Source organism: Panthera uncia (genome assembly GCF_023721935.1).
Source record: "Panthera uncia isolate 11264 chromosome A3 unlocalized genomic scaffold, Puncia_PCG_1.0 HiC_scaffold_11, whole genome shotgun sequence".
Classification (NCBI taxonomy): Eukaryota; Metazoa; Chordata; class Mammalia; order Carnivora; family Felidae; genus Panthera; species Panthera uncia.
This window is the reverse complement of record NW_026057578.1, coordinates 80,644,952-80,664,856: the sequence shown is the minus strand read 5'-3', so window position 1 is coordinate 80,664,856 and position 19,905 is coordinate 80,644,952. Positions and strand designations below refer to the sequence as shown.

At 42.2% G+C, this 19,905-nt stretch overlaps 1 protein-coding gene across 3 annotated transcripts in view; it reads left to right on the top strand.

Moving 5' to 3' along the window:
• SPRED2 (sprouty related EVH1 domain containing 2) overlaps positions 1-19,905 on the top strand; it is a 112,157-nt gene that overhangs the window by 61,705 nt on the left and 30,547 nt on the right. The window contains exon 2 of one of the 3 annotated variants that reach the window (XM_049650324.1): positions 17,842-18,019. In XM_049650324.1, the coding sequence (XP_049506281.1) occupies positions 17,842-18,019 (178 nt within the window). Of the gene's footprint in view, positions 1-13,288; positions 18,020-19,905 lie in introns of those variants that run through there. The other 2 variants (XM_049650323.1, XM_049650322.1) reach the window with 2 other exon arrangements.

Genomic DNA, 19,905 nt, shown 5'->3' with positions numbered 1-19,905 from the left:
GATCAGTAGGTACTGAGTGAGATGCTGCCTATGTTCAGAGCTATGTGCTGGGTGGTGTTAAATGAAAAAAAATGCCTGTGATCTGGGCCCAGCCCTGTCCTTGATTTCATTCCCTCTTCAGTGGGGATTCATCATTACTGGCAATAGATTCCTCTTGGGCTTTCTTTTATTCATACATCTACTGGAGTCTATAATCTGGTGCCATTAATTGCTCCATGTAGAAGCAACTTTTAGCTATTCCCTTTTGGTCTTTCAAAATCTAACTCTTCTTGGATGGGTATCGAGAAAGAGCTGCCCTAATAAAAAAATTCATTCGATAGTTTTGGTGGCCTTCTTTTTTGAGCCAAATAGAGTGACAACCTCAGACAAATGACTTATTTATTTACTTATTTTTTTGCTTTCTTCCTTGAGAGGAATGGCAGTCAGGGAGCGCATTTGAATCCTCAAAGCTTAGAGCGTTCAGGATATTGTATTAGAACAGGTTAGAAAACATCAAGGACCGTTTTTCCCTGTCTTTGAGAGTTGGAGACCCCTCCCTGTTTAGCATCTATTAAAATTATATTTAATGACTCGAAACTATAATGAATTCAGTGACCGTTTAATAAAAACAGATTTATTTTAAATAAATCACTATTTATTTTAAATAAAATCACTATAGGTTGGGGCGGCTGGCTGGTTCACTCAGAAGAGCATGGGACTCTTGATCTAGGTGATGTGAGTTCAAGTCCCATGTTGGGTATAGAGAATACTAAAAAATAAAATAAAATAAAATCACTGTAGATTATCTATCAACATTTAAAAATACTTGTATTTCAAGAGACCTGTTGAGTGAGTTTATGATCTTTTCTTGCTGTACAAGTGGATGATTTATGGATGAGTGGCAATAACTGTGGCCCCCGGGGGGAGAGCTGAACCTGTCCATTGCCTGGTGTCCATTTCCCACTGATCTGTTAAACTGCCCTCCCCACATCTGGGGTTTATGGTCAATCTGCCTACGTAGTGGGTGGGATTACTAGCACTTGTAGATAAATCTCGTGTCATTATCTAGAAATAACAACTTTCCTGTTGTATCTCAGAAAAGCCAGAGACACGCAAGGACCAGCCTTCGTAGGACATAAACCCCACTCTTAAGGACACATAAATGGAGTGAATGAACACTCTGTTAGCAAATCAGCATCAACTTTCATTAGTCCTGAGCATTCTTCCAAGTATGTTTGCTGACAGCTCGTTTGCATTGACATCTGTGCCCAGGATGTCTTTCGGGTACTGTGGGGCAGTACAGAAGCCATGCCCATTCCCAGCTGGATTCTTAATCACCAGCATTTCTTTGTAATTAATGATCTCCATAGAGAAAGCAGATGCTTGAGACCAGGCTGGCACTTCAGCCTTTCCTGAAAGAGCTTTTGGCTTATGTGACAACAACTCTACCTTCCTTGCTGTGCACTCTGAGAGCAGCACGGGGAGTTAGCTACATTGCCTTCATTTAGAGCTCAGCATGCCCAGAGTCGCAGCAATCCAGCTTTCTCTGTCCAGATTTCAACCCAAGAGATGACTTTCGGCTTTCAGTATTATTAAGTCATGCAGATGCAAAGATTTTTCAGATTGGAGGTGTCCAAGCTGGGTTTGGCTTTTTTGTGGTTTTCTTTTAAACACATGTTCCTTGTACCCATCCAATGAAAGAGATGGGTTGCCTGCCCTTGCCATTGCCCCATGAGGCCTGCTGTTTGACTGGGCCTCTTGAATTCCATGAAACAGAGCGCAGACAGCATGTGTCATAAGGGCTGCTTGGGAAGGGTGAAGAGCAGAATTTGTGGCTGTGGGTGGGCGTGTGTTCTCATCACATCGCCAAAGAGCTGCAATGTGCAAAATCTGGCAGGAACTTGTTCCAAAGAAAAATAAAACAGCCCCTTTTTTCTGTTTTGAGAAATATTAAAAAACATCACTAACCCCCATGTTGAAGAAATGGAACCACTAGAGAATCTTTGTGATTGTGTGTGTGTGTGTGTGTGTGTGTGTGTGTGTGTGTTTTAGTAATCTTTGAAACAGAGGTTAAGGTTTTGAACAGAGGAAAAGGGACTCACCATATAAAATATTTTGGGGGGATTCTGTCACTTCTGTTGTAAACATGATACGCATTCTATTCAAATCTAATTGGGCAAGGATGAGGGGAGTTTGTTAGAGCTAACAATTAGGGGAAAGTCTATTACATTTAACTTTCTCCTGTTCTTTGATGTGATTTTGTAAGAAAAGCCATTTTTATCAGTGAAACCAATTACAAAGGAAAGGTTTGTGTTTTTCATATATGTGATTTGTCTTGTATACAAAAGAAAAAAGCATAGGCCACATTTACATTTATATTTGAGGCATAAGATTTTCCTTTTATAGTTACCTTGAGAAGGTCTTTAGCGATGTATATAGTTTGCACAATGGACATATGCTGTCTTGATAATTAGGGGGGAGTTTTGTGGGTTGTTTGTTTTGTTTTAAAGATTTTTAAGTAATCTCTACACCCAATGGGGGGCTTGAATTTACAACCCCGAGAGCAAGAGTCGCATGCTCCACTGACTGAGCCAGCCAGGCGCCCCTGTTTTGTTTTTATTTTTAAGTGTTAATGTCCTTACTTCTTTTAATTAATTTTTTTTTTCAACGTTTTTTATTTATTTTTGGGACAGAGAGAGACAGAGCATGAACGGGGGAGGGGCAGAGAGAGAGGGAGACACAGAATCGGAAACAGGGTCCAGGCTCCGAGCCATCAGCCCAGAGCCTGACGCGGGGCTCGAACTCACGGACCGCGAGATCGTGACCTGGCTGAAGCCGGACGCTTAACCGACTGCGCCACCCAGGCGCCCCTAATGTCCTTACTTCTTAAGGACTTACTTCTTAAGTCCTTACTTCTTAAGGACTACAGAAATGTTCCTCAGCCAAAGCCCCAAATTCCTGCATTTGGGGTCCTTCCTGAGTATACTTATTTCGAGTGTCCCCTTTTTGTTTCTCAAATTAGTTGTCTTTTTTTTTTTTTTTTCAAATGGCCAAATAAATAAATAAATAATGTTTTTAAAGGCCAAATAAATAAAACTGACCATTTTAGCCATTTTTAGTATATGGTACATTTGTGTTAATTATGCACTTTGTTGCGCAACCAATCTCCAGAACTTCTCATCCTGCAAAACTGAAACTACACCCATTAAACGACTCCCCATTCCTCCCTTATCCTAGACCTCGACAGTCCCCATTCTACTTTCTGTTTCTATGAGTTTGACCACTTTAGAAAGTGGAATCAGACAGTATTTATATTTTTGTGACTGGCTTGATTTCCCTTAGTATAATGCCCTCATGGTTCAACCATGTTGTAGCAAATGGCAAGATTTCTTTTTTTTTAATCTGAAAAATAATTTATGTATATATACTGCATTTTTTTATCCATTCATCCCTTGATGGACATTTAGGTTATTTCTGCCTCTTGGCTGTTGTGAATAATGCTGCAGTGAACATAGGTGTGAAATTAATTACCTTTTGAGAAAAGAATTGACTTTCAGTGTTAGTTAATCCTGTATATGCAAACACACAAGAAAAAGTGCCATTGTGTCATGTCACCTTATGTTTATCCAGCCTTTTCAGTTTACACAAGAGCTTCCATATGCCAAGTTACTCGCTGTAGGAAATCGTTGGGTAGGTAGCAATTTTTGGTCTGGGATGGTGTATGCGCAGTGCCTTTGGGGATCGTGACTTTCCTAGAGATGAGCTTAGTCCTAGGAGGTTGCTGAAGCACACTGGTGAATGAAACGAGCTGTGAGTAGTTCCTCTTGAATGACATTAAGACAGGGGCCCTTTTATTCTTTCTTCCGATATTAAATGGCAGCCAAGAGTGACAGCATGACTTCAAGGTAGCGTAATTACATCAGCTTGGCCGTACAGACCGCCACTTTGTCAGTAAAGCTTTCTGGGTGGTTGGCCGTGTCCACTTGGTTGCCCTGCCTCAGGCAGTAGTCTTCAGCCACCACTGAATGCATGACCTACCACCTGGTTGGGCTCCGTGGAATATGCATGTTGGTGATGGTCAGGGAAGCCCGGTTCAACAGCTTAGCCTCCAAAGGTCTCAGTTATCTGTGAAGATTGTGAGTCTTGTAATAAAAGTTTCTAGTCCTTCCACAAGCTGGTAGACTCTGTCATGTGGGGACAGCTCTAGTGTTCCCTGGAAGTTCTTTTTGAAATGAAACTAGAATATTCTCCCATAAATGAAATAATATTTTAAGAATACTTGGTTAAACTGTGAGCAAGCTTGGCAGCTAGTTGGTGTTGGCATTCTCCTTTTTTGCCCCGTTCTTTTATGGCAGGAGAGTAACTTAATAGAAGCACATGTACTGAGTGGACAGCTGTTTTGTAATAACTCGGAAGGAAATTGCCTTCGTAGGTCAAATCCTGTCTCTGTTGTGGTGAAGAACTAGTCAAGAATCTAATGCTGCATGATCATCCTGTGAGCCTGAAACTTGCTTTGTCCCCGCCCTTCTGATTGTTCAGCAACAGTAGCTGCCACCATGGAAGGAAAGAGCAGTTTCCCCAGTAACACCTAATTTGGAATTCCTAAACTATAGTGTTGATACTGATACGCTTGTTATATTTGCATTTAAACCAGTCATTAGGAGCTTGGTTAACTTAAGTGCTTTCCTTTTGGTTTGTGTGCTTGCTTGCTTAAGTGAAAGATTTCTCAATGTTATTAGCAGACGATCATCAAGTTGGCCCTTTTTAGGGCTGGTCAGGGTCCAGTGGTGCCAAATTCCAGGGGTCCCTGATGAAGCCTAAATCAGAAGTTTGGGGGTTCCTCCTTGCTTACCCTTTCTCCCCTAGCCCATACCCAGACAGGAACCCTTTTAGCTCCAGAACTAAATAGAACTGGCCAGTCCCACTGAAGGTCGGGAATGAGGCTTCGTTTTTTATTTTTATTTTTATTCTTTTAAGTTTATTTATTTATTTTGAGAGAGAGAGAGAGATCACAAGTGGGGGAATGTCAGAGAGGAGAGACAGAATCCCAAGCAGGCTCTGCACCATCAGCGCAGAGCCGGATACGGGGCTTGAGCTTATGAACCTTGAGATTATGACTTGAGTCGAGATCAGGAGTCCGATGGTTAACTGATTGTGCCACCCATGTGCCCTGGGAATGAAGCTTCTATTTAAGGACACTCTTAGGAGACAATCAAAACCATTTGGGAATATAACTATGATTCAGGTATTTTAGGAATTGATGAGGCTGTCACGGACTAGATTGGAAATCCTGGTGCTCAACCGGTTTTGGTTTTTCCTATGGGAAAAGTACATTCCAGTTTCAAAAAACTGATTTACAAGAAAATTTTTAGATCAGAACTCATTTGTGACCTCGAAGGAGCCTGGACCAAACATGAAGCTTGAAGTGCACAGAGTTGCTTTATCAAAAGTCTGTAATAAATATCTCTCCCCATTTTTAAGTTAGGCAGTTGATTCATTACCTTTTCCTAACCTTTTTTCCCTTTCTCTCTGAAGGTAATGAAGATTTGGTACTGGAACATCTGTCTTGAGTCAGTTGATAAAACATAGAGGATGAACTATTTGGGAGAAAGGGAGTACATCCCTCTTCTCTTTGCCTGCATTTGGTCTATAAATATGTCTTGGGGATTTTCTTCCATGTGGCTAAAGGGAATCTCATGTTTGTGGATGCGTAAACCCAGCTAGATGGCTGCATCGTGCCTACGTTATTCAAAGGTCTTACTAAACTTCTTGAAACAATTTTCATCATTTTCATGTTTTTTAGAAATACTTTGATAGACCCATTTTGCTCCTGGGAACCTTATAATTGTATAATAATACTTGTACCGAGAGAACGAGAGAACGTATCTGTTAGTTTGTTGTGGTTTCAGGTCTTTGTAGTTGGAGGGGTTTTTTTCTCCCCCAAATCAAAATATATTTTCGGTTGCATTTTACTGCTGCATGATTTCTGATCTGCTTTTGTAGAATATTTGGGTGGCTTAAGTTTGCTTAAGCCCTCTGGCAGAGCTGAAGGACTTTAAGGCCCTTTAAAAAGAAACAACCACAAAAGTTAAAACGGGGTCCGAAGTTGAAAAGGGACCTCAAAGGTCATTGGACCCTTACCCCTCATTTTACATATGAAGAAACCGAGGCTCACTCTCAGATTTTAGAGTCTGGGGTGTCTCACCCAAAAAGGAGAAGAAGATGTGCAGTAGAGGTCATGTCTGCTGACCTAGGAAACTAGCTAGACTGGCCATCTGAAAATGAAGATTGCTTCTGCTGCTGGGAAGTGTTGCCAAGCCAAGGAGGACTTCCAAGCCCCACTCCCCAGCGGTGCCATTTTTTTCATGTGGCTGTGTTATTAGCGATACCTCCTCTAGTTCTCCAACAATCAGTTGCCTATACATTAAGCTTGAAGAGACCTATGAGAATAACTTATATCCTCTAGATCACCTAAGTTAGATGTGGGAAATCTTTGCCACAACATAGAACCTCTCTTTAAAAAGTGGGGGAAGGGGCTGTTTACAGAGATGAGATCTTAGTCCTGTATTTGTTCCCAATGCCAGTGACCTTGAACAAGTCCCTTCTCCTGTCTGAATTACAGTTTTTCTAAGTGAGGGGTCTAGTAGATGGTTTCTGTGATTATTTTTTTTTTCTAGCTTAAAAAAGTGTATCTCTAACTTACTTGTGTGGCTCTTTGCTAATCCTGATTGAAGACCTAAACTCCACCTGTAGGCCCACCTGTACCCTGGGCTCTACCTGGGAAAGGAAGAGATCCAGAATTCTTCGGGGAGAACAGATGCCTTGCGTGTACTTTGTTTCTTTCTTTCTTTGTGTGTTAAGCTCTTCATCTCTGTCGAAGCAGGTGGCAGAATCCTAGAAGAAAGGGAATAAATGAATTGGTAATTCTTGCCGCCTGAAAGGGCATCCTTGTCCAATAGATCTGTCGGGGACAGAAGCAGGGAGGCTCTTAAAATCTAGCCAGCATATTGTTAGCTCCACATGCTGACTTCCTTTCCTCCTTGTGGGCTAAATTATCACCTTCTTTTGTGTGAGAGCAGGTTTTATTAAGGACTGGCTCATAGAGGATTTTGTAGATTTAGAACTGGTAGCAACAAACATAGTTTGGTAAAGTAATTTCCTGACCTTTTCAGCACGGGGTTTGTTTTAGGGCGGGCGGGGTGGGGAGTGGCAAGTAAAAAGTGGGAAGTGTGAGCTGGACTGCGTGAGGAGGGGTAGCCTGACTTTAGTACCATTATCAGCAACTTCTGATTTAGTGTTGATCGCCATTTAGAATAGTAGAGCACTATGAATGTTCTCTCTCATCATCTTTATGAAAGTTTTCAGTTGTTGAGAAAAGTTGAAACAAGTGTACCAACACTCACTATATCCTGTCTGCAACTAGCATGTTACTGCTCTTGCTCTGTCACACATGTATGTATCTGTCCATCCCTCCATCCAAGACTCCGTGTTATTTTTTTAATGTATTTCCGACTGGTTGCAGATACTACTGCATTTCTCCCTAAACATTTCAGCATGCCGATCATTAGGTCCACTCTTCCTTTCTTTTCTCCAATTCAGTGAGAAAGCAACCAAAGATATTCTGAGAAAGTCGGACTTGAAAGTTCAAGGGCTGCAATTTAAAGACCTGAATTGGAGATTATTAACTTTAAACAACTCCCTCTGTCATTTGTGTTTTGAAGTGCCAGTTTTTCTATTACGTGTGTACTTTCATGTGGTGAGAGTTCATTTTCTGTAGTAATCGAACATTTCCATTAGCTGGCCTTTGGGGGTTTAAATGTGGATTGTAAATACCACTTTCGGAAGGGTGTGTAAAACAGAGGGAAATTCAAAGAAAATTCTTGCTTTCAGACTAAAAAGTAGGAGAGAAGAAAGGATTCTTCAGGGGTGGGTTGTTTTGTTTGTTTTAAGCTGGCAATCCTTTGATCTTGATTAATTATGAACTCCACTGAACTCCGGGCTCAGCAAAGCAGCCGACAATAAAAGTAAAATCATAAACCTAGATTCAGACTTGGGCCTCTCGCCTCCCAGGCCTCCCTCACCCCCGTTTCACACTGGGTGATCACCCAGAAATTCAGCCCTTCAGTATAGAAACTTCCAGTCTGTAAGAAGTAGATTCATTCTATTTTGGGTTGAATAAATTTTCTTTAAGTAATTTACCCACGTCCAAGAGTTGTCCTTCTCGGGTGATTTTTGACAAAAACTGCGAAATCTTCAATAGATGTCCAGAACATTAGGTGAACTGTTGTGTTAAAATCTTACCGTAATTGGCTAAAATGTTTTGTCTGACCCTGAAATTCCCACGTTAACTTAACCGTTTAAGAACCTGTGCATGATGTGTGATAGAATTAATGTTAAAATAGAACACACACATACCCATGTACGTGTTATCTTGTTACTTCGGTAACTGGGTACAGTGGATGAGATTCCTAGGTGCACAGGTTGAGGAGAGGAGGCCGACTGGTGACATGTCCAGTTGGGTTTGGAAGCCTTGTCTGGTATTGATATGCCTGGAAAACAAGAGTCTCAATGTGAGTTATCCCCCTGTGCTAGTATAATCTTCACTTGTGACAGGGCAGAGAATCATTTGATGCTAAGTTTTACAGAAGAAATCTTTTCAAAAAAAAAAAAAAAAAGATGGTTTTGATTTTGTTGAATTCCATGGAATTATAGTTTTTTATTTAAAATTATATTTACTTTTGTTGTTGTTGTTTAATGTCCTAAAACCAGTGTTTTAAAACTCAAATAATTTAAAGTGTATTCCACAGCCTGCTATTAAGGTAATTAATTACCCACTGTATAGATACTTGACATATAAGGATACAGAGGTCCCAATTGGTTGACCAGGAAACCCACCCTAGGACTTAAGGGCTCATGCCCAGGAGTCTCCAGTTCCCTAATTTCCCCTAGGGTAGAGAAATTAGGATTTCTGCTATTAGTAGGGATTAGAGCAAATAGTTTTCAAATTTTAAGAAAAATGATTCCTTTCTTCACTGATTATGCACCCGCCCCACAATAAACTACCAAGCCTGTCCTGCCCCATTGCTTCAAGCTTGACCTCATTGGGCCCTTTCTTCTAGTTACGTGCATTCCTCACCCCAAGAGGTACTTGCTCAGGAAAGTTCTATCGACACAGGGAGGGTTGCCAAAGAGCCATTTAAAAAAATCTGTCTTAGATACGACTTCTAAGATCACCTTTTCGAGTGCTGAAGTTAAGATTTCCTTCAGCAAGCACTTCATTATCCGGGTTTAAAACTGCTCCGTGTTAGGGTTTGAGGTTATATATTAGCAGAACAGCCCCAACGCCTTATCTTTATTGTGCCCCAGCTGTAAGACAGCTCATCATCATGGATAGTATATATTTAGCATTCTTGTGGCTTCTGAATTTAAGTGCTGAATTGAAATGTTGGGAGGGAAAGTTTTGTTTTCTTTAAAAAACTACAATTCTATCCCTAAGACATTTGATATGTTAAATAAGTAAAATCAAAAGATTTTTACGGTAGGAAAAAAAAAAAAACCCTGCGAGTATAAGTAGAATCCAGCGGAATCACTCTTTTCCTGTGGAAGATTTATGCTTGTTCAGACTACAGGCGATAAAAGTCAGAGGTGAAATGAAAAACTTCATTTTGCACACAGTCCAGTGGAGTGAGTTTAATATAACTCTGTAAACCTTGCTGAGCAGGAGACTCACAAAAGTAATGGCTAGCATGCCCACACACTGCTATGGGCACCGCCACCTTCTGTTCACAGGCCATGAAGGCTTGCCCCTAGAATTGAAGCTATCACCCAGGTAGGGGCACGGAAGCTCTGACTTGCCTTGGCCAGCCATAGATTTCTGCGGCGCTTTAGAAGTGTCAGTAGTGCTCCCAGGTCAGTGCTCCCAGGCTGCAAGGATGTCAGAGGATCCCTAATTGCCTCTGGTATTTCCTCAACTATTTCCTCAAAGGCCTCTTTAAGCCTCGGTAAAGCTTATGAGTTTAACTTCCAGTCCTGATCTTTGTTCCTTTTTGTCTTTGCTTCATTTCCTTTTCTTGGCTATTGTGGGTCACAGGACACAGCAGCGAAGAAAGAGGGAGCAGAGTGGTGAATGGCACACTGCCCAGTACCCTCCACTTGAGCCAGCCCTGCAGAACGTCCATTCCTGAGGACATCCACAGGGCAGGTGCCTTGGCCCCATGTGAGAGAGAATGTGCCAGAATGTTCAGTGCACGTGCTGCTCTGGCTCTTATGGCCGGAAAGTGTAAAGCAGTACTTAAGATTAGAAGATGTGTCTATTTACAGTGAATTGTAACTTAAAGGAAGACACTATAGAGGCACATAGCAGGCTAAATCAGCACTCCTTGGTAAACAGCGTATGGGTATTTATTTTGAATCCTAGAATCACTGGCTTATAAACTACGAGTTTGTGGTAGTTTTTCTAAAGGAGTTTTTTGTTGTTTTTTTTTTTAAATAAAATTCCAATAGAAAAGGGGCGCCTGGGTGGCTCAGTCAGTTGAGCTGCTGACTTCGGCTCAGGTCATGACATCTCATGGTTCATGAGTTTGGACCTGCATCGGGCTCTGTACTGACAGCTCAGAGCCTGGGCCTGCTTCAGATTCTGTGCCTCCCTCTTTCTCTGCCCTGCCCTGACTCGCACTCTGTCTCTGTCTCAAAAAGAAATAAACATTAAAAAATAATTTTTTAAATACTACCAAATGTAGCAATCATTCCTATTTCAAATACCAGTCTTGCTGGCAGTGTCCTTCACAATAGTGGAAAAAGCTACCCTTTGTGTTGTGTGCAGAAGAAAACGGTGTGTGGGTGAGTGGGTCTATTTATATGCTTCAGTGTAGCTAGGTAGCATAAACAACAAAGATGCTGGGTTTATACGTGGCATCTGAGGATGAGAATGGACGTGTCCCACATCTCCCCCTCTGGGTGAGGGTAGGGCTTGGACATGGAGGGCTCTAGTGACCTTGTGTACAGCAGAACTCACTGCCTTATGATGCAAGACTATACTGGGGGTTCCTAAAACATTTTCTCCTATTTTCACTCAAGGATTCTGAGCCCACACCTAGTAAAGGAGGAAAACCTATCCCCAGCCCCATACCCAGACCCCCCACCCGCCCACCCTCTCTCCGTCTCCCACAGGACCCCTGGGTTTCAGTCTGTTGGTTCCTGGGTGAAGACTATCGCTAGTCATTGTTAAGACGAGTACCTACTACCACCATCACCCAAAAGGCTCTCTTTATGAGCAAACATTTGATGTTCAGGAAATTCCTTCTATGCTTCATAGTACCTGCTCGTCAGCATTTGAGAGGAGAGCTGGTGCCTTTGCCAGAATTGGCTGCTGCCAGATTGAGCTTCTTCAGTGGGCTTTTCTTACCACTGTTTTCTATAATGGCCTAACTGTACAAGCAGTACACATTTAGGCAGACCTGTAAGTGGGCAGAGCAAGTGTCCTACCTTTAGTGGCTGGAACAGAGCTGAACATCTTGTTACCACCCAGCACAAACCTACATTATGTATAACTTCCTTGCCAATAATTTTGGAACATACACATTTATAAAACGAGACCAGTCCCCTGTAAAAAAAAAAAAAAAAAAAAAAAAAAATCTTAAGTAGTTGATGTTTCATGAAAGAGCCACTCACGAAACCTGCTTAAATAGAATAGGACCAATATCTGGCTTTTGAACGCATTTGATTCTGAAATACTTTGTTGATTCTTTTTTTTTTTCAATGACTAGACACATATTTCATACACACTCTGTGTTCTACATACATACAAAACTTGATATACGTATGTAATAATGAAGTCAGACTTTGTAAATCTGTAGGCACGACGGTGACTGGTGGAGTGGGGTGCAGGATACAAATGCAGTAAAGAGTGTGCCTGGCTCCCCTGGAGGACTTGTGTTATATTTGGCTCAGCTGGCGGCCAGTGGTTGTGCCAGGTAGAAGAGGGAGCCTGAGAGGCTAGGATCTTGGTTAATCCCTCTCAAGGTCTGGTGAAGTAGTAAAGGGTGGAAAAGAGCGCAGGGAGGAAGTTAGCTGTAATGTTTAGCATAATGGAGAGATACAGGAGCCCTGTAATCAGATGAAGGCTGGCCATGAGGAGGGGGCCGGGAAGTGTGTGTGTGGGGGGGTTACATAAAAGTTCCAGTCTCCATCTCTGGAGCTGCGTGGGGGAGGGGTGGGAGCACAGGGCCAATTCACAGATGGCAGATGGAATTATTTTCCGCTACAGGTGTGCCTGAAATGTAGGCTCATACTAGGTCTTTATAAATCTGATTTGCATTGATAATTGCTGATGGTCCGTTTTGGATTTTCTTCTGTTGTCAAGAGCCTGACGGCCCGCTCCTCTGCTGTCTGATAGCTGAAAAAGGCAGGCAGTCTGGAAACCCACTCTTAGTGGCCAGGGGAGCTGGTCTTTAAAGGACCTTTTTTTGTAATCAAAGTCAGGCTTTCAGCAAAAATAATGATGATGGCTACAACTTACCAAACTTGTCTGTATCAAGCACTTGACCTCTAGCACTACTTTTAACCCTCAGGACATCCCATCTCTGCTTTTTGCAAATGAGAGAATCTGAAGCTGCACTAGAGGATTCTTTGGCTACTGAGAAGGTCAAGGCACTACTGGACTTGTCTGGCTCTGAATGCTGCCTCATCACCCTTTCCTATAGTTCCTTTGTTTACCTTGTTTACTTCTGTAACAAGGTCCACACAGGGTCCACTTTGAATCTGGAGAGAGCTTACAACACAAAAGCTGGAGATCTAAAGCTTGCTGTGTGCATCAGCACCCCCCCATAAAAATCTAGTTTTGGAATTGTTCTTACCCTGCTTCCCCATCCTACCGTAGGATATCACCTACCTCTTTTACACATGGAGTGATCACAGGACAAGTCTTATTTTTACAGCTAAGCCCATATGTTGGGAATGCAAAGCTTTTTCATTAAAGAAACCACATTTAAATGGCAGATCTCCAGTTCAATTCATAAAAGCCACTTTTACTCATAATACACCGAAAGAATATGGTAATGTTTGGGTAATGGTAGTCAAATCCCATATGTAAGGACACTGAGTCTTTGGGGGCAGTTTAGCTCAAGGTCAGACACTAGGATTCCATTCAGTTGGTGTTTGGATCCACGTGTGGAACTTCACCAGTTCCTAATCAGTTATACTGGTTTAGCGGTTGCTGCTTGCAGAAGCATTTTCTTAAAATTGTGTTATTTTTGACAATAATAGCACTTTTTGAAATTCTTAAGCATACCACCACTATTTTCTGTGCACATTAAAAAACGAATCTGCCCTTGCCCTTCCTGTTCCATCCTCCCCCAAACAAACCCAACATATGGCTTAAACATGTTGTTTGATTCTTTCCAGAAAGAGAGAGGGGAAGGTGGGAAGGGAGTCTTCCTCCTTTATACCTTTGTGGTAGTAGAGTTCACTGTCATTTCTGTTCTGGGTGGGGTGAAGTGCCTGAGTAACATAAATACACCACAGATAGGAAGCAGTTGGCAAGTGGCCATGCAGCTGGATTATCCAGACATCCTTCACAGCTTTTAGTGCAACACTTTATCCCCTGCCTTGTTTTAAATAGCCAGATGCCTCGGTTAATGCTGGCTGATGGGGTTGTTGCCAGAGGAGATGGGCTGCTGGGCGTTCTGTTCCCTTGCTCCCAACATACACACACCCCATCAGACAAGTCTGTGCTCTTGAGAAGGGCCACAAGAGGAATTAGGGCAAGAAAGAGGATGCTGCAGGCTGCGAGCAAAGGCCAAAATGAACAGCCCCCGTAGACTAGAAGCCAACGGGTGAGGTATTGTTTTTAGTCTCTAATAAATGAATACTCTTTGGAAATGAGTTTATGGCACCAATATAACGCAAACTTCCCTTTTTCGTGTTTACTTAATCTCCTCAAAGGAAGGGAGAACACACAGCTGCAACACAAAAAAAGTAAACAGCATGTTTTCACAAGAGGTGTGTAGAGTTTCAGTTACTCGCCTTGGCCGTTTCCTATTGGGATGAACCCATAGCATACTCCCAGAAGATTTGAGAAAGCTGTGTTTCATACTAGAGAATTACAAATCCTGGGGATCCTTCATTTTTCTAGAATAAATGGGGCAGGGTGGGGGGGAAGGTATATTCTCAAATTGTTTGCATGTAACTAATCTACACAAATGTTATCAAATGTTCCTGATGTCTTCGACCTAAAGGAATGTGGGTTTGAATCCTGAGATGGATGGATTGACGATAGAAAACAAGTGCTTATTAAATTTAGTTTTCTTGTTAATCTTTATCCTGTCCCAGTTAAGCTATTGTGGCTCATACGCAAATGAATATTGAAGGCTCTACTTTTTCTCAGAGATTTTGTTAGCTAAGAATAATTTTTTTCATCTGTTTATAAAATGTGTTTTACCCGTTTGTTCCTTAGCCTACTACACACACATAAAGCAGTGTTGTAGGCTCTAGGGACAGAGCAGTGAACAAAAAGGGCAAAGGCACTGCTCCTATGGCATTTACATTCTAGTTGGCAAAAATGGGTAAATAGGGCAGATGTTGTTTTAGTAACATGTAGAAAGACGAAGAAGAATGAGATTAAGAGGGATGGAGGGTGTTACTTTCTATAAAGTGGACAAAGAATCTTCTCTGATAAAATAACCTTGGGCAGAGAACTGAGTGAAATAAGGAAATGAGCTAAGTCGGCATATGGGGGGAAAGAGTGAGGAAATAGCAAGTGCAAAGGCCCTGAGGTCAAAGTGTGCTTAATGTGGAGGACAAGGGCAATGGGACTGAAGTAGAATGAGCAAGCAGGAGAATGATAAGTGCTCAATTTTGCTTTTTACTCAGAGTAATGTAGGAAGCTATTGTATAGTTTGTTTGAGTAGAGTATCATAATCTGACTCACCTTTCTATTGTCATAGAAAGTTGGGCAGATGTGGAAGTAAGGAGGCCAGTTAGGAGACTATTGAAATAGCCTGAAAGGTGTTGGCAGCTGGGATCAGGGCAGCGTCGAGGGAGGTAGTAAAAAGTAGATTCTGGATATATTTTGAAGAGAGAACCAATAGGATAAGGTATGGAGAATGAAGAGTTCAATCTGAAACATGTTGGTTGAGATGCTTATTAGACACCCAAGGAGAGGAATCCTTAGGCAGTTGATCTGCCTAGGGAAGAGGTCTGGGTGGAAATGTGAATTTTGGGCACTGTTAGCGCCTTTAGAAGGTGCTTGGTGTGGGTCCTGGGTGCTTTAGCCATAGTCAGAGGAGAGGCAGAAAATACTGGTCACAAGTAATAGGCGTGCTAGTGGGCGCAGGTACAAGGTCCCTTCTGATTGCCTATTTTTCACAGGGAAATTAAAGGAAGCTCATCCATCATCTGAGAGGGACAGGGTAGGTGGACCTGTGAAATTATCTTCTTGGGGACGGATCAGAGAAATGTAACAGGATACTGGGAGGCACTTAAGAGCTCCCCCCCTGAGGTTAGTGACTAAAACTAGACCTATGACCAAAGGAGTATTCAACAGCCTGGCTTGGGGCATGGAGTTGGAATTTCATCGGGGTTGGGGTTCACCAGGCATTACGGTGGGGAAAGAGAGGACAATGTGTTATGTTTTGTACAAAAGAGTGTCATGATAGACCGTGGAACTTGAGTAGTGAATCAAGTGAGAACATGAAGGATGTGGGGAAGGGGGGAAAGGGAAAGGTGGTCAGAGCAAGAGATATTGTTCCCAGAGAGGTGAAGAATTACAGGAATTTGGAGGGAGTGCGCTGCAAAGTTGAGAAGTGGCAGCCAGAGAGCAAGATGCTTGAAACTGAGGTTAAGGAGGTTGTGCGGATGTTAGTAATGACATGGTCGTGTGTGTGAGGTAGGCGTGGGTACCTGAGGTTGGGTGTAAGAGAAGGGCGTTGGAAAAGAGTTCCAGAAACTAAGAGGCCAAGGAATTGTATGGATCCTTTGTGTGAATAAGGAAATTGTCAAGAGTCACTGCAGGGATCATGGTGGACAGGTGGAGGGACAGTGAGCCCGTTTGCCAACGTCTTCCAAGGATGAGGGGAGGAATGCGGCCCAGAGGTCTGTAGAAGATTGAAGAAGGGTAGTGCGGGCACAACCAGGCTTGTGAGCTTCAGAGAAACTGGAGAGCTGGCCAGTAGCCTGGAGCAGAGGTGACTACCCTGCCCCACATCTAGGCTAAGCATGGAGAGATGTAGGAGAGAGAATGTGGCCTCATGTCAGTGGGCCCCAGAAGCTCAGCCCAGAGCACATTTACATTCAGGTTAAGAGAGTGAAAAGAACGTCTGAGTACCTGGATTACTCAAATTCATAGAGACCAGAGTATAGTGGCGACTGCCAGGGGCTGGGCAGAGGGGAGGACGGAGAGTTTCATGTTTAACGGGTATGGAGTTTGAGTTTGGGAAGATGAAGGAAGTTCTGGATTGGGATGGTTGGTGACAGTTGTAGAGCAATGTCGATGCACGTAATGCCACAGAAGTGTACAGTTAAAACGGTAAATTTTATCTCACATGTATTTTACCAGTTTAAAAATAAAAGGGATGATCTGAGGAAAGGATGTTGGACCTTGAGTGCAGGGGCACTGTGGAGAGAGTTGGGGCACAGTAGAGGGTGAGCCGCAGGGAGTCAGTGGAGACCTAGGTGGCTCCCCCTTTGAGGGTGAGTGTGGTGAGCAGGGGTTGGGGGCAGAGGGACTGTCTAAATGATCTCTGGGAGACTGAAGATGGAGTGGCCGGGCTCTGCCTGGCGCTGGGGTGGGTGGTGGTCTTCCCCTGAGTCCCAAGGAAAGAGGGGGGTTCTGTGGTACTCTACATCTCTGTTTCCCTAGAATCTGGCACAGCGCCTGGCATGTAGAAGATGTGAATATATGTTTGAATGGATAAAAAAAATGACTTCTATCCAAAGAAAGAAAACAGCAAAAAAGAATTTAAGTGGCCTTGCTGAAAAATCCAAATACAGTTCCCTAAAAGTGATGAAGAATGAAAAGCTAGAGTTGGTCTCTGGAGAAGAAAGAGGATTTTTGGCAAATGTGCAGAAGAACTTACTGCGAAATTGAAGTTTAGACTGGAAAAAATAAAATCGTAAACAGAAGGCTACACATGGGTAAAGGGTGTTGGAACTGAAACATTTTCCCACCTATGCAAATGATTGTGTGGTGGATTTGTGATTTGGAAGGGAATTATCCTATTTTGTGCTAAATCAGAAGATTATTAGCTTTATAAAGTGTTAAGCCTAGGTCATGCGTTGGTTCCTAACTTATAGATAACAAATTATAGCAGTTAGCTCACTCATTTTATTATTAATAGTTAGACCCAGATTGTAGAGAATGTTATGCCTGCATGCATCTTCAAAGACACATAGATATTTGCAATTACTGGGTATCTTTTTAAAAATGTGCTTTTCGGGGCGCCTGGGTGGCTCAGTCGGTTGGGCGTCCGACTTCGGCTCAGGTCATGATCTCGCGGTCCGTGAGTTCGAGCCCCGCGTCGGGCTCTGTGCTGACAGCTCAGAGCCTGGAGCCTGTTTCAGATTCTGTGTCTCCCTCTCTCACTGACCCTCCCCTGTTCATGCTCTGTCTCTCTTTGTCTCAAAAATAAACGTTAAAAAAAAAAAAATTAAAAATGTGCTTTTGTACCATATTTAGTTTAAGTGCTTTTTGTTTTTTGTTTTTTTCCCTAAAAGTGAAGAAGGGTTACCTTTTAAGGTTGCTGCCAGGCATCGATTTTCTTTTGAAGGGTCTAGAAAAGTGCTGGCTGGTGGTCGTCTTGCCTTGTGAAACATGTCCTGCAGCTACCAGACCATTGTCATGCCCCATTCTTCTTGTTGTCGTTCTAGTGACAGCTATATTGTGCGTGTCAAGGCTGTGGTTATGACCAGAGATGACTCCAGCGGGGGATGGTTCCCACAGGAAGGAGGCGGGATCAGTCGCGTGGGTGTCTGTAAGGTCATGCACCCCGAAGGCAATGGACGAAGCGGCTTTCTCATCCACGGTGAACGACAGAAAGACAAACTGGTAATGGTAGACATGCAATGCGTGGTGTTAAATCAGCAACGACTGATTGCTTTCCGTTAATCATGGCCCTCTTCTCATAGGTTTGTTTGTCTCCTCCCGCACCCCCCCCCTCCCCCCACCTTATTTCTCTGACTTCAAACTGTTGTGAAAGCTTCGGAAGTTACAACTCTGGAGCTGATGCCAAATACAAAACATAACCCTGACTTTCCAGTGAAGTCCTTTCTTACCACACCAGATAACGCAGGTGCTTAGTATATTTGGCCATCTTGTTTGCGTCTTTGATTAATTAAGCTGTCTTTCTGTCACCGTAACAAGATATTCAAAACAGAAGTGTGTTCTTTGTCATGAATCACATTCTAGTGAGCTGTGAAGCCTGGGCTTTTAAAAATGTAGGGTTTATTCGTGGAGCATGCCGTCAAGGTTTGGATGGTAAAAGGTCAAATGCAAAGGCAGAATGTCACCTGATACTTGGTTATTTGTAAATACGGTTTATCTAAAAGATACTGTAGCTTTTATTTCCTATACTAGTGAATAAAACATGTCTGGAAAATGTAGTGGTATCCCATGTCTATAATAATTCTACATGCGTGTTAAATGCATACTTTGGAGAGTAATATTCTCTCATGTGAGTGGAGCATTAGTAGCTCATAACATAGAGTTTCATGAAGGAACGTGGATGTCCAGTTCTGAGCTATGAAGGAATCCATGATATGAAGAAAAGTTGCTATTTTTAATTGGTAGCCTTGAACCTGGAAGAACGTTGCTCCTGTCTGTACTTGATCATGGAGCGTATACTCAGAAGCCAACTGTTGCTTCAAAATGTGCAGGATCTTATTGGATCTCAACAGAAAAAATATAAAGACAGCACAGGAAATGTTACTGTGACATTTGAGACCCTTAACAGCAAGCGTGTCTGTTGAGTGTTACGTGTTAAATGTACAAATGTAATCTGCTTTTGCAACCACTTCTTACTGTTTAAAAAAGTTACCAAATAGATAAGACAGAACAATTTGTAAGTGTTATATATAGATTAACAGAAATGCTATTTTCACGCTTGATTCATTTCCAAAAATGAAATGAATGAAAGTTTAAAGGGAGACCATAGCTCATTTTAAGAAGTGTGTCCATTCAGAAAATTCCCTATGTATTAGTCAAATAATTAAAGCATTCTTATTTACAATGTAGCCATATTACCAGTAAAAAGTAAAATAACACCATTTAGCTAACATTCACCATGTGCTAAACACAATGCTAGTCCTTTAGTTCACTGTGTCCTTACAATAGCCTGTATAATTATAACTGAAAAAATTAAGATTTTTAGATAAACTCCTTGTTCTTCGTGACCCATCTTGAGAGCATGTAACTAGTATTTGATACTCCATCACTCTGACCCCAAAACTGAGCCAAGCCACATGTGCTCAACCACCTTTAGCCTTTCAGTGTAGTTTTTTCCCCCTTGTGCATATTTCTCTTTTTTCATAGCTCCGAACAGAGCTTGTCAACCATTTTGTGTCTCATTTGCGTTGCCTTAACATTCTCTAAGGAATTTTCCTCGTTGCTGTATAAGGTTGATATAATATTGTTTATTTGGTGATCTCCTTAGGGTTATTATAAATATTAAGATTCTTTCCCTCCTCTCCCCCTCCCCCACCCCCTGCAGTATTACCTACCTGCATTTTCCACCTTTGCTATTTTGTTGGAATAATTTGGGGTCAAATTTTTATGACTGTTGATACTTGTACAAAGAACTGCTACCAGCATATAGGAGAATTTCCTTTAATACCTTGAGGGTCATACATTTTAAATCTTTTTTATTTTTATTCTATTTGAGAGAGTGAGAGCACGAGGAGAGAGAAAGAGAATCTTAACCAAGCTCCATGCTCAAC